The following is a 12,872-nucleotide window of genomic DNA, read 5'->3' as shown; positions in this document are numbered from 1 at the left end:
GGAAGAAGCATTTAAGAACTGGAGGAAGGTTGTGAGTTTCATTATTGCTATACTGAACCCTAAGTGACTCATCTCCTCCCCACTACCCCTCTGCAAGGTATGTCCAGTTGTCTACAGATGGGCATTAAATTAACCTGGGATACTTTGATAAATTCACTCTATTCGTTTGTATAAATACCAAAAAATAATATTGTATACTTGATTTAAGAAATTTAGAACACCAGAGAAACTTTTAAGAATTAACTTGTAGGCCATCCCTGGCATGATCTATTGAGTATTTATTCCAGGTTCTTCTCAGTGCCAGGTATATATATGTGTGCTAGAAAGGTTCGTGAAGCTTGATAAATGCCAACTGACCAAGGAATTTAGAAAAGCATTGAAAAGACAAGCTAACTACATATTAAATCACATCAAAAAAGAAATATACATAATTGAGACTTTTGGATAAAATGGCACTGAGAAAGGCTCTGAGAGGTTGGAGAAAGCAAGTCTCGTGGGAAATTTCTCTGGGGGAAAACTAATTGAGAGGCTTGGGCATTTGGAGACTGGCCAAACTGGGGAAGAAGGGAGGGAAGCACTAGTCAAATGATTCCATCGGCGTGCTGCAGGTAGCGTTTATACCCTATCCTGAACCAAGCGCCAGGGGACCTTGGAGCTGACATGGAGTCCTGGAATAGTACTGGTAGAAGATGGATCTGTTCCCTACAGACTCAAAAGGAAGAAGAAATCCTCATTGCCATCTAGTCGATGCTGCCTTGGGAGGAGTATTGCCCCTGTGGGTTTGGAAGGTCAACTCTACATGGGAGTAGAAAAGCCTCATCTTTCTCTTGCAGGGCCTCTGACTGTTTTGAACTGCCGTTTTTGGTTAGCACACGAAAGTGTAACCCACCTACTATGCCACCAGGGCCCTTCATTCTCTGAAAAAGCTTGAGATATTCAGAAATACTACTGGACGAAGGGGAGCAATGTGGCTTGTTCAAACTACAGCTAATGTGTCTTGTTCAAACTACAGCTAATGTGGCTTGGGGGGACCTTGAGAATACTATGGTCAGATGGGAAGCAATGCACAAGGACGTGAGTTTGGAGGAGGTAATTTTGAGCATACAGGGCAGTAATGAAGACCTTGTACTTGGGAGCATGAATGGCCCGCCCTTCCTCTTCCTGGCTGTGTTCTTTGATAAATTGCATAACTTCTCCAGGGCCTCATTTCTTAACCTAAAACAACTAAACTCAATGCTGACATGTTACATAATTCTGACTCAGTGACTGAAGAGAACGGCCCATGTGGGTTTCTGAAACTCAACATCTGTTTGGATGCAGAAAGCCTCATTTTTCTCCCATGGAACTGCTGGTGGATTTGAATGACTGACCTAGTGATTGTCAGCCAAACGGTAACCCACGCTACTACCATGGGGATTAAATAAATCACTATATAAAAAAATACTTGGAACAGGGACCTGGCATATATATATAAAACCAAAGCCTGGTTGCCATGAGTTAATTCCAACTTGTGGACCCCATGTGTGTTAGAGTAGAACTGTGAGCCATTTCACTGGTTGATATTTTTTTGACTTACATAATTTTACAGCTCTTATCACAATCCGTACATCCATCTGTTGTCTCAAGCACATTTGTACAGGTTGATTTTTTAAAGAAGTTGATTGCCAGGCCTTTCTACTGTGGTTCCTCTGGGTGAGCTTAACCCTCCAAACTTTTGGCTAGCAGCTGAGGGCATGAATCAATTGTACAACCTAGACCGGTGGTTCTCAATCTGTGGGTTGTGACCCCTTTGGGAGTCTAACAACCCTTTCACAGGGGTCGCCTGATTGATAAGAGCAGCAAAATATCAGTTATGAGGTAGCAACGAAAACAATTTTGTGGCTGGGGGGGGGGTCACCACCACATGAAGAACTGTATTAAAGGGTCGCGGCCTTAGGAAGGCTCTGTCACATAACAGGCACTATTAATAGAAGCTAGTGTTCTATGTTGTTTTATACTGAATGATTGATATTTAAATTATATGTAACTTGTATTTTCAGCTAATTAAACTTTCAGATACATTCTAGAAGTGGAGTTGTTAGTGCTGCTTGCTGCTGGAGTGATCATGACTCATGGTGAGGACACGAGTACAAAGTGGAACCCCTGCTGTACAGGGTTTTCAGGCCTGTGATCTTTTGGGAACAGACCATTGGCCTGTCTTCTGAGGTATCTCTGGGCATTTAGATAGGAATCACCGACCTTTTGGCCAGTGGAAGAGAACATAACAATGCCATCCAGGACCAAGAAGTGGGGTAATGGGAATGTGAAACTAAATATGAAAGCCTGGTTATGAGGGTCCAGTTCATACATGCATGGGTTATTTCAAATAAAACATGTTTAAGCATGTGGATCATCAGTGGAGAGCTGCAGACAGATTCTCTCAGTACTGTACTTGCCTCAGTCTCCTTAAGATTCCGTCAAAAAAATGGTTCAGTCCAAAGAATGACTTCCAAGTGGTTCTGGTAGGCCAATTTGAGTCAAGTCCCAGTAGGTTATGGTGACTGCTTTGGGAAACTTCAAAGGGACAGTCTTGATAGACTTTTTTTTTAATCAAAGGACACAAAATTATCACACAGTTTCATTGCACATTTGTGAGGAAAGGGCCTGAAGATTGTACCAAGGATTTTTTTCTATTACAACCGTGCACCTGCTCATGCTTCAAGGATGGAAAAAATACAGCTTTCCTATAAAATTTTACCTCATCTACCCTAGAGCTCTGATCTTGAGTTTTCACACTTCTTTTTTGTTTCTTAAAACTCAAATAGCATTTTAAAAGAACATGATTCGAGGTTTCCAAAACTGCCATTTTGACGTGGTATGAATTGGAAAGTTCAGAATTCTTTAGAGAAGAGGTAGAGATATGGAAACAATTCCTTAAGAAGTGTATAGACCTAAGTGGAGGATATATTGAGAAGCAAAAGCTTCATTTTTTGATACTTTTTTTTAATAAATATCTCTATGATTTAGTAGCAATCCTTTTTTGACTTACCCTCATCTATACCTTGTATTCCTTATTTTACCTGGGAAAGTTTCTTCATATATCCAACCATTAAACTAATTAAATTATTATAAAAGGCAATATATAATTAAATAAATAAACTAATTTAATATTAAAAGGTTATGTGTTCTATAGAATTATAGAAGAAAAAAGTTCAGTAAATCCTGGATTAGTAAGAAGTTTCATGGAGGATGTTTTCTAAGGATTCGAGGGATGGGTAGACATGGCAGGTTAGATACAATCTTTTCTTGATTGTAGAATTTTATGATTCCACAGAAGTACATCAGGCAAAGTTGGAAACTTGAGTTGAATAGGCAAAATGGGAATGAATGAGCAGTTTCCCTGAAATAATGTTCTTCCCAGAAAAGCATGCATTTTAGAATAATGGGGAGTAGAGGGGTGGTAGGGAATAAACGTTTATGAAGACAATGAGACTAAACATTCTCAGAATGTAAAGAGTAGGAAATGTCAAGTCAAGAAAATTTCTTTCAGACAACAGAGAAAGTCTGTTTTCTGGTTTAGAGGACTAGATGACTTCTAACTTTGCAGTAGAGAGTCAGGGTACTATGTAATGTAACATCTGCAAGCAGGAAGATCACCCTGGCGGTAATAAGCAGGTCATAATGAGGCCCATCACACTGCCTGGAGGTTACTGGCTTCAGATCGCCTCCTCACAACATTAGTTCATTTGCTCTGGAATGGCAAGCGGAGGGGAGTCCCACTAGGCAAGCTCATCTATGACTCTGCTCTGCAGATTTGGGTATGTCAGAAGTCCATGGATGAGAGAAATGGGACTGTGGGAGAGAAGAAGAGCCTATTTGCACTTTTTCTATGAACAGGGCATAAAGGAGCTTTTTCAACCACACAAATTTAGAGATTTACTATTTTTAAGTGGTCGAGGGGACTTGTGGTAAGTGACAATACTATTGTTTTATCCAAGTAATGGACCATACCAAACATACTTTCTACAGCACAACTTCACTTTTCCTTACTCCACATTTTCTTGTCCTTTTGTATACCAATCACTGACTAATAAGTTGCAGCCCATTTTACAAATAGACATACCGCTGAGACGCATGTGCTAAAAAAATAGATGTCTGAAGGGATCTACTTTTAGTACCATGTGACCCATCAAGTTTAGAGAGAGCCCATTGGACCTGCAGTGTTGCAGATTCCTGCAGATGAGGTACCAGAGCTGCCTTGGACTCCAAAGGCCCTTCCAGACTCCCTGCACAATGTACTTCCACTCAACCCAGGCGAACTTCTTAGACCTTCCATTCTTTCTTTTCTTTTCCATGGAAGTCTCCTTGCCTGATTAGTTGAAGTAACCTGCGAGTTCTTGATCCTTAAAACACTTCCAGGTCATCATTATTGACCCCAGTCAGCTTCAAACTAATATCTTCTATTTTTTGGTAATAAACAGCAATCTCATATTTATATCAGTGAATATAACCTAACACTTCCTTGTGTCGTCCCTATACGAAAGAAGGACATTTGTTAAGACTGAAAACAAAGCAAAACTAAACTAACGACTAACGTGCCAGACTCCACTATTGAATCTATGACAATAGAATCTCAGAAACAAACTGTTGTTAGGTACGGTCTGATCGGTTCTGACTCACAGCAATCCTATGCACACCAGAACGGAACACCGCTGGGCTAGCGCCATCCTCCTAGTTGTTGCTATGTGGACCCCATGGTGCTGCCATTGTCCGTCCAGTTCCTTGCGACCTTCCTCTCCTTTGTTGCCCTTCCACATTCCCAAGCATAATGTCCTTCACCAAGCACTGATCTCTCCTGAGAACATGTCCAAGGTACATGAGATGATGTCACCCAGCACCGTCCTTGTCAGAACCCCTTAATTCAGTTCCTCATGTTGTGGTGACCCCTAATCATAAAATTATTTCATTGATACTTCATAACTGTCATCTTGCTGCTGTTATGAATCATAATGTAAATTGTAATGTGTTTTCCAAAGGTGTTTGGCGACTCCTGTGAATGGGTCATTCGACCCCCAAAGGGGTCGCTACTCACAGTTTGAGAACCGCTGCTCTAAGAAGCATTTTTGCTGTACTTATTTCAAGACAGTCTTGTTTGTTCTTTAGAAGTCCACCGTACTTTCAATATTCTTCTCTAAAACTGTAGTTCAAATGTATCTATTTTTATTTGGTCTTCTTTATTCAATATCACAATCACATGCATACAAGGTAATTACAAATATTATGGCTTGGGTTACAAGCACCTTTGTCCTCGAAATAACATCCTAATAACATCCTTGCTTTTCAACTCTTTAAAAAAGTCTTATGCGCAGATTTCCCCAAAGCAATGTGTTGTTTGATCTCTTCCTGTTCGTGCTGCTTCCATGAACAGTGACTGTAAATCCAAGCAAGATGAGATTCTTGACAACTTCAAACTTTTCTCCCTTGATCATGATGTTACCTATTGGTCCAGTTGTGAGGATTTTGGTCTTCTTCACGTCAGGTTGCAATACACACTAAAAGCTGCAATCCTTGATCTTCATCAGCAAGTGCTTTAAAGTCTCCACACTTTTAGCAGGCAAGGTTGTGTCATCTGCATATTGCAGGTTGTTAATAAGTCTTCCTCCAATCCTTATGCCACGTTCTTCATCAGATAAGCTGACTTCTCAGCGTACAGATTGAGTAAGTACGGTGAGAGGCTGCAACCCTGCTGCACCCCTTTCCTGATTTTAAACCCCGAAGCATGCCCTCGTTCTGTTTATACAACTGCTTCTTGCTCCGTGGTGTGTAGGTTCCTCAGGAAAGTAAAAGGGGAGCGGGGAGTAATGTTTTTAGTAGGGCCCCTACTTGTTGTTTAATCAGACCCATTAGTAAGAAAAATATTACAAGAGATAAGGAATATTGTATTGTTCTACAAAAATTATTTCCTAGAATAGAAAATATGGCTACTATCAATTTTCCACCTAAAATATACTGCACTGAAATTTAAACAAGAAAGTTCAAAATTATCTGAACAATGATTTAAAGTTTTGTTAAAAATCACTGTATTCTTCCCAGATTCTTACCTTGATGTTTACTAGTTTTTTCTCAGAGTTGCTTAATTAAAAAAAAAGATTAAAAACTGAAGGTAGTCATAGATCTTTGACCAAAAATTCCAATATTTGTACTGTTTTAGAGATAAAAGTTCTACGTCCCTATCTCATCATAAATCCTATTTTCCAAACCATTTTCTGGCATAGTTCAAATAGAGCATCCAATTTATTTATTTCAGCCCTTGCTCTTTTCAGTGACCTCATACTGAACAATCTATTAGATGAAGAGATTGGTTAACAAACAACAGCATTCTATGGCAACATTGACAAGACCTTCTGATAGACGTTCACATTGCTTCCTATTGCCCCTTAGGAAGTAGAGATACAAGCTAGTTCTGGTTTCATACCAATTACCAGTCACCCTGAAATCATCTCTAAAACAAAATAAGTGTCGGCCTATGTTAGACACACACACTCTCATACAACCACAGTTCATCTTACTTGGTAAAATAACTGGTTGCTTCGAGGTCTGTGTCTTGTGGGCGAAGGTTATCATACACATATTTTAGGTCTTGGATTCCGTTTAGCTCAGGCAATCCTGCATATAACATCTTAACAAAACAAAAGCAAAGAATAACAGAATCATTGAAAATAAAATATCTCTAGTGAGAGAGCTATATTAACATAAATTTACCCTGCAAGTACTTTAAGTGTCTACCCATAAATGAATATAACTTCATGTGTCTTAGCCTCTCATATATAGGATTGCTATGAGTGAGAATTGACAGGGTGGCAATCAATTTGGCTTTATTTAGTAGTAGAAAGAAACAATAATGATTGTAAAAATGCATAATACTATAGTTTTCAAAGTGCTCTCAGATTAATTATTCAGTTTGATCCCCATAAACCAGTAAAGTGAAAATGACAATAATAATATCCTCATCTTGTCTAATTTATATGAGGCATATTTAAAATGACAAAGTAGAAATAATAAGTGCTGTAGTCGTTTCTAAGGAATCCTGGGAATGGCACAATAGTCAAGCCCCTTGCTACTAACCCACAAAGTCTGTTTGAACCCACTGGCCAGTCTAAGTGGGAAATATGTGGTAAACTACTTCCGTAAAGACTCACAACCTTGGAAATCCTCTACAAAATTCGACTCTATCTTATATAGATTCTATGCATTGGAATCGACTGAACCAGTTCATGGGTAACACATGTTTTGAGCTCAACTACTAATTGAAGGACTTCGGCCTTCAGCATGACTATGACTCAATGTAAGGACCCAAATCCTTACAACTGGTCCAATAGGTAACATTGTGATAGATGGAGGAAAGTTTGAAGCTGGCAAGTATTTCATCTTATATGGATCCACACTGAGTTCTCATAGAAGCAGTCCAGAGATCAAAGGATACATTGCATTAGGTAAATTTGCTGCATGAGACCTTATTAGAGTATTGAAAAGCAAGGACGTTACTTTGAGGACTAAGATACACTGGAACCAAGCCATGGTATTTTCCACTGCCTCATGGGCAGGTGAAAGTTGGATATTGAGTAAAAAGAACGATGGAGAATTGATGCATTTTAATTACAGAGCTGGAGAAGAATACTGAAAGTACCATGGACTGCTAAAAGAATAAACTGATCTTGGAAGAAATATAGCCAGAGTGCTCCCTTAGAGACAAGGGTGGCAAGACTTCTTCTTACAGACTTTGGATCTATCAGGAGAGACCAGCCCCTAGAGAAGGACATCGTGCTTGGTGTGTTAGTCTGGGTAATTAGAGAAACAAATCCATAGAAACTCATAAGTATAAGAGAGAGTTTTATATAAAGGTTAAGTGCACATCAAGAAAACATCCCAACCTAGTGCTGTCCAAGCCCACATGTCCAACATTTGTCCATATGTCTGACAAAAATCCACAAAGTCCTCCTCCATCTCACAAAACATGCAATGATGCCGACTGCAGGAGGAAGGCCGAATCAGTGAACGTGTAAGCATCTCAGTGCTGGCAGGGGTCTCTACGAGGCTGCTCCATCATACAGAGTTGCATCGGGGTAGGTCCATGAGGCTTCTCCTCGGGGATGTCTTGCAGGAAGTGAGCCTTGCCAGCTGAAGTAGGGAACTGGCTAAGGCACCCTGGTCGGACCATCAGAGAGCAAGGGACCCGAGAACTCAAAAGGTGAAGCTCACCGAGCCATTTATCCCTCCACCCTTCAATTAACCCATGTGATTATCATCCAGGTTAGCACAATTAACTACCTCACGTGGTAAAGTGGAGAGGCACCAAAAAAGACAAAGGCCTTCAATGAGATGGACTGATACGGTGACTGCAATAAAAGGGCTCGGGCACAGGAACGATTGTGAAGATGGCCCAGGACCATTCTGCTGTGCCTAAGGTCATTGTGGGTTGGAACTGACTCTGGAACCCAACAACGACAACAACCATAACGAAAAGAAAGCGTGTCAGTTTGAATCCATCAGAGACACTACATAAGAAAGGCTTGGCAAACTACCTGCCTAAGATGACAATCTTTGAAAACCCTGTAGAATTGGATTTCATTCTGACACATGTGAGGTTGCCATCAGTTACAATTAATTCCATGGCTAGGAGTTATGATTTTTCTTTTGTAAAGACAATGACTGCACCTACCATTTACTACCAGTAATCTTAGATAAGCTTCCTTGATTCTCCATTTTTTATTTTTAGATATAAAAGTACTCAATATGGTCTGAGAGACTCAATGCCTAAGGAATGAGAAGGAGCTGTACACATTATAGATTATTATATGACAAGTAGGTAGCAATAGCTATTTTAATAGTAAAAATCCACAGAAAGCCATAAGTGAAGTGTTCAGATTAAGTAGTTTGTAAAAAAAGAGAATAAAAATCATGCTTCTGATTCTTAATCATGATTATTTCGGTGACTGTTACTCATACTAGATACAACACAACGTTCCTAGTTAAGGGGTGATTGTATTTAATAAAGTCATCAGAGTGATCATGAGATTAGAGATGAAGTTATACAAAGCTCAAGTGTTCTCTTCTCCAGGAAGTTACTTTGTATTAAAATGTGAGAAGAAGAGATAGCATTCTCTTTAGATATAGACACCATTTTAGCAACAGTAGATCTAAAATAAATATAAACTTTGACAAGGAAAGAGAAGGAAGACGGTCATTAGTAGCTCTATGACTAAGATGGTAAATGATTTCCTGATTTGGGGTGTTGTTATTATGTGTCATTGAGTCTGTTTCTACTTATAGTGATCTCATGCTCTGTGAAATTAGGACCAAGGCCAATAATCCTAAAAATCAAGGAAAAAATGAGAATATGGCTATGGCGGATTGGTAAAGCTGTTATTGGCATGGTAAACTCCAATTAAGGGGGAAATGGATTTGAAATTGCTCTTCTATCCTATTGTCACTGCCCAGATCAACAGACCAGGGAATATAAATGTACAGAAGCAATGTTATTTACAAAAGCGACTCCAGGAGGGCTCTCTGGAACACGGGGCAGGCAATACTGCTATCAGCTTAGGGTGTTTTAGCGGCAGAAAGGACAGTGAGCCTTATTGTAAGGGTAGTGGAAATCTCTGAAAGCACTTTGATGTAGAAGTAAATGAATGAAGTTGCAGTTTAAAAATGATAATCATGTGTAGGACATGGGTTAGAGTGGAACCAGATGAGAATATGGAATTGGACAGTGGTTAAGAATGGAGATAAGTGGTTGGATTTTAAACATATGCAGGGATTGGTGGTGAGAAAATGTAGTGATTGATTAGATAGATTAAGAAGGGTGGTCAGTGTCTAAAAATCAGGACTTTAGATGTAGGACTCATGGGCATATAAATGGTAAGGAAACATGGGAATGGATCCATTATTCCTAGAGGATTATCAAGTGTCTCTCCTTGTGGATGACCCGTTACTAATTCAAATCCATATAATCCAAATTTGAGCAAAAGACCTTCTCCCCACAACACTCTCTCCCTTTTACTACTTCATATCTTCATTTAAACTACCACCATTGTCCAACTAGCGAATTTTTATCTACTTTAATTTCTGATGATCAACTGTGGATCATTTAATTCTATGTAAACTACCTCATCAATTTTGTGTTTCATCCTCCCTTTTCAGCACAGTTGTCATTGTCCTATTTCCACTTGTCATCTTCATTTGCCTATGTTTCAATGATCTAACCTCTGAGTTACCTTCCACATCATAAATAAATGAACTGCTATCAAAGACAAAATCCCTCCTTCTGGACACAAATGCTTTTCTAGTCTAAGGGTGACTTACAATTTTTACCTTATCATCTACATCAATCTTCAATTGTATAGCAAAGTGGGTCCATCTGAACTTTTCCAGTTCCAAAACCAGTCATGCTTGTATTCTAATACAGACTTGTATGCTTTTTCTTTGCCAAGGATGCAGAGGGCTTTTTTTCTCCCTCCATGTAGACTACAATATTTTCTCAAGATTCAGCTCAAACATTCTTGTTCCTTGAAGCATCACTTAACCTCTCAGTATTATTGAATCGCTGTTAGCTTTGTACTGAGATCATGTCGAACATAACTCAGTTGAGTCCTTACTGCTTTCCAGCTTTTACTGTATTTTGTTCTTATATGTTTGTCCCAATAGATTTTAAGTTATCTTGGAATAGGAACTGGGCTTTTATTCAACGTTGAATTGTCTTTCTGTGTTGCCTTACGTGGTGTATGTAAACAATTGGAACTTAATGTCTGTGAAATAATGTCTGGATGGATGAATTGATGAACGAGTCCGCACCGGATCCTAGTAGGCATTAGAAACCTACAGTGATCACAATCAATCTGCACTACTCATGTATCAAAAGTTGACTCTGCCAAACAGTTCCTTGGGAACGGGACCCTATATTCCTTCACTTGTCCATATAGACACACAGGTAAGCACACACACACACACACACACACACACACACACACACACACCCCAATACACACTAGCTGACAAGTTTGGGCTAGTTTAAACTAAATGAATGCAAGCTCTTTCCCTGTCATGGGGCTGACTAAAGGTAACTAGTGCTAGATTCCCCCTTGTTGATATGCACCATTCCTTGGAAAGGCGGCTTTGAATGTTGTAACTCTTCACACCATAAAGTAAAGATTGCTTCATAACTGAGTCCACTTTACCCATGCCTATTGCTCTCTGTCCCACACCAGTGTGCTTTGAGTCCCTCCTCGTCTAAATTACATCTGTAGGAACTTTTACTGGAAGGATAAGTAGGGGACAAGTGACCATGATAATAACAGTAGCACTAATAAACACGTAAATCACTTTTATAAAAGATAGGCACATTTCCAAAGAGTTGGCTCCTTCTGTTCTCTTACAAGTTCAAATCTATTTAACAGTGAAGCTTAGGTAAGCAGACACTCTTCCCTGCCACAAAGCAAAGTTTGAAAGCTTTCTGCTGGGAAATATCTGATGTAATAATGGGTGTGATAAACATTTTAAACTGGGTGAATGGTCCCTATGTTCTTTGGAAAGCTTCCATAATAGTTGATATTGATTTTTTAATGAGAGAAAAGCTGACGAAATACAGGCTTTTATGTTAGTGAACTCAGCCAGCAACACTCTTGGGCCTCCTACAGATGTTTTGCTCTTAAGCAAGACAGAAATTTCATGGATTATTTTTTACCCACTTTTCCCAGGAGCAAATAAAAAGCACTATGGGTATATCTGGGACACACTGCTCTCTCCCAGGGATGCACCATTAACTCCATAGTAGACCCACGAAAAGCTGTGGTTTATAATCTTGGGTACTGGCCATTCTGGGAAATAGAATTTACGACCATATCAAGTATTTCTCAAGTTGTAACTAGGCCACGGGGAAGTAAATGGAATTCTGTTTTACTTAGTGACCAACACAGCCAGAACCACTTTGAGAGAGAATGGAGGGAAATATAGAATACCAACATGGGCAAATAAATAAATAAATGATACACAACACACTTAAACATGGTCTGCATTTGATGAGGAGCCATATCCAAAAATAATGTGCCTGAAACATTTTGAGGTCACGGATCCTTTTATTAGAGCTACAGAATCCCATAGGACATACACGGAGAGAGAACTGATCTGAGATGGAAGTTAGCAGACACTGAGGCAGTAGTACATCATTGATATGCACGTGCTTATTTATTGGCTTCATTGATCTACATTGATCCTGATCTCAAATTCATTTTTTTGTGGGAAGCCGAGAGGCGCCAATGGCTACAGGCCTCAGCCACTAAATGAAAGGTAGTGGTTCAAAATCACCAGCAGCTGTGTGAGAGAAAGACGCGTCACTCTGTTTCCATAAAGCTCTGCAGCCTCAGGGACTGGATGGAGCAGGCTTGCTGCGTCTGTGTGGTCTTTATGAGCAGGAACTGGACTCGATGCTAATGGGTTAATGCTAACACTGCCTGCTTCCTTTCAATCAGTGCCCTCCTGAGCCAAATTTGCTTAAAGCCTAAAAGCCAAGAATTGAATCTTCAAAGCATATTATTACCCTAACACAGTCTCTTCTAAATCTGGCTTGAGTTTTAGACAGTTCTCTATCAATGTACAGTGGCAACCAGTTTTAATTGTTTTCAACAAAATTTTATGTGTCTTTCATATTATGGTATTTGATGTGTATTTGGCTATGCCCACATTCTATTGTACCATCTCTCTTCCAATTGGTTAGAGGTGGCTGTCCTCCACATTTTTTGGCATATTTTTTTTTCTTTTTTAACATTTTATTAGGGGCTCATACAACTGTTATCCCAATCCATACACACATCAATTGTGTAAAGTGCATTTGTACATCG

General features: G+C 39.5%; 1 protein-coding gene across 3 annotated transcripts in view; it reads right to left on the bottom strand.

Annotated features, from left to right (window-relative positions):
• PIK3C2G (phosphatidylinositol-4-phosphate 3-kinase catalytic subunit type 2 gamma) overlaps positions 1–12,872 on the bottom strand; it is a 471,530-nt gene that overhangs the window by 106,643 nt on the left and 352,015 nt on the right. For all 3 annotated transcript variants that reach the window (XM_045288491.1, XM_045288490.1, XM_045288492.1), the window contains one exon: positions 6,549–6,658. In XM_045288491.1, the coding sequence (XP_045144426.1) occupies positions 6,549–6,658 (110 nt within the window). The remainder of the gene's footprint in view (positions 1–6,548; positions 6,659–12,872) is intronic.

This window comes from Echinops telfairi, unplaced genomic scaffold (assembly GCF_000313985.2).
Source record: "Echinops telfairi isolate 266 unplaced genomic scaffold, ASM31398v2 ScPeMD7_21;HRSCAF=78, whole genome shotgun sequence".
In the NCBI taxonomy this organism is placed as follows: domain Eukaryota; kingdom Metazoa; phylum Chordata; class Mammalia; order Afrosoricida; family Tenrecidae; genus Echinops; species Echinops telfairi.
This window is presented reverse-complemented; position numbering and strand designations above follow the sequence as displayed.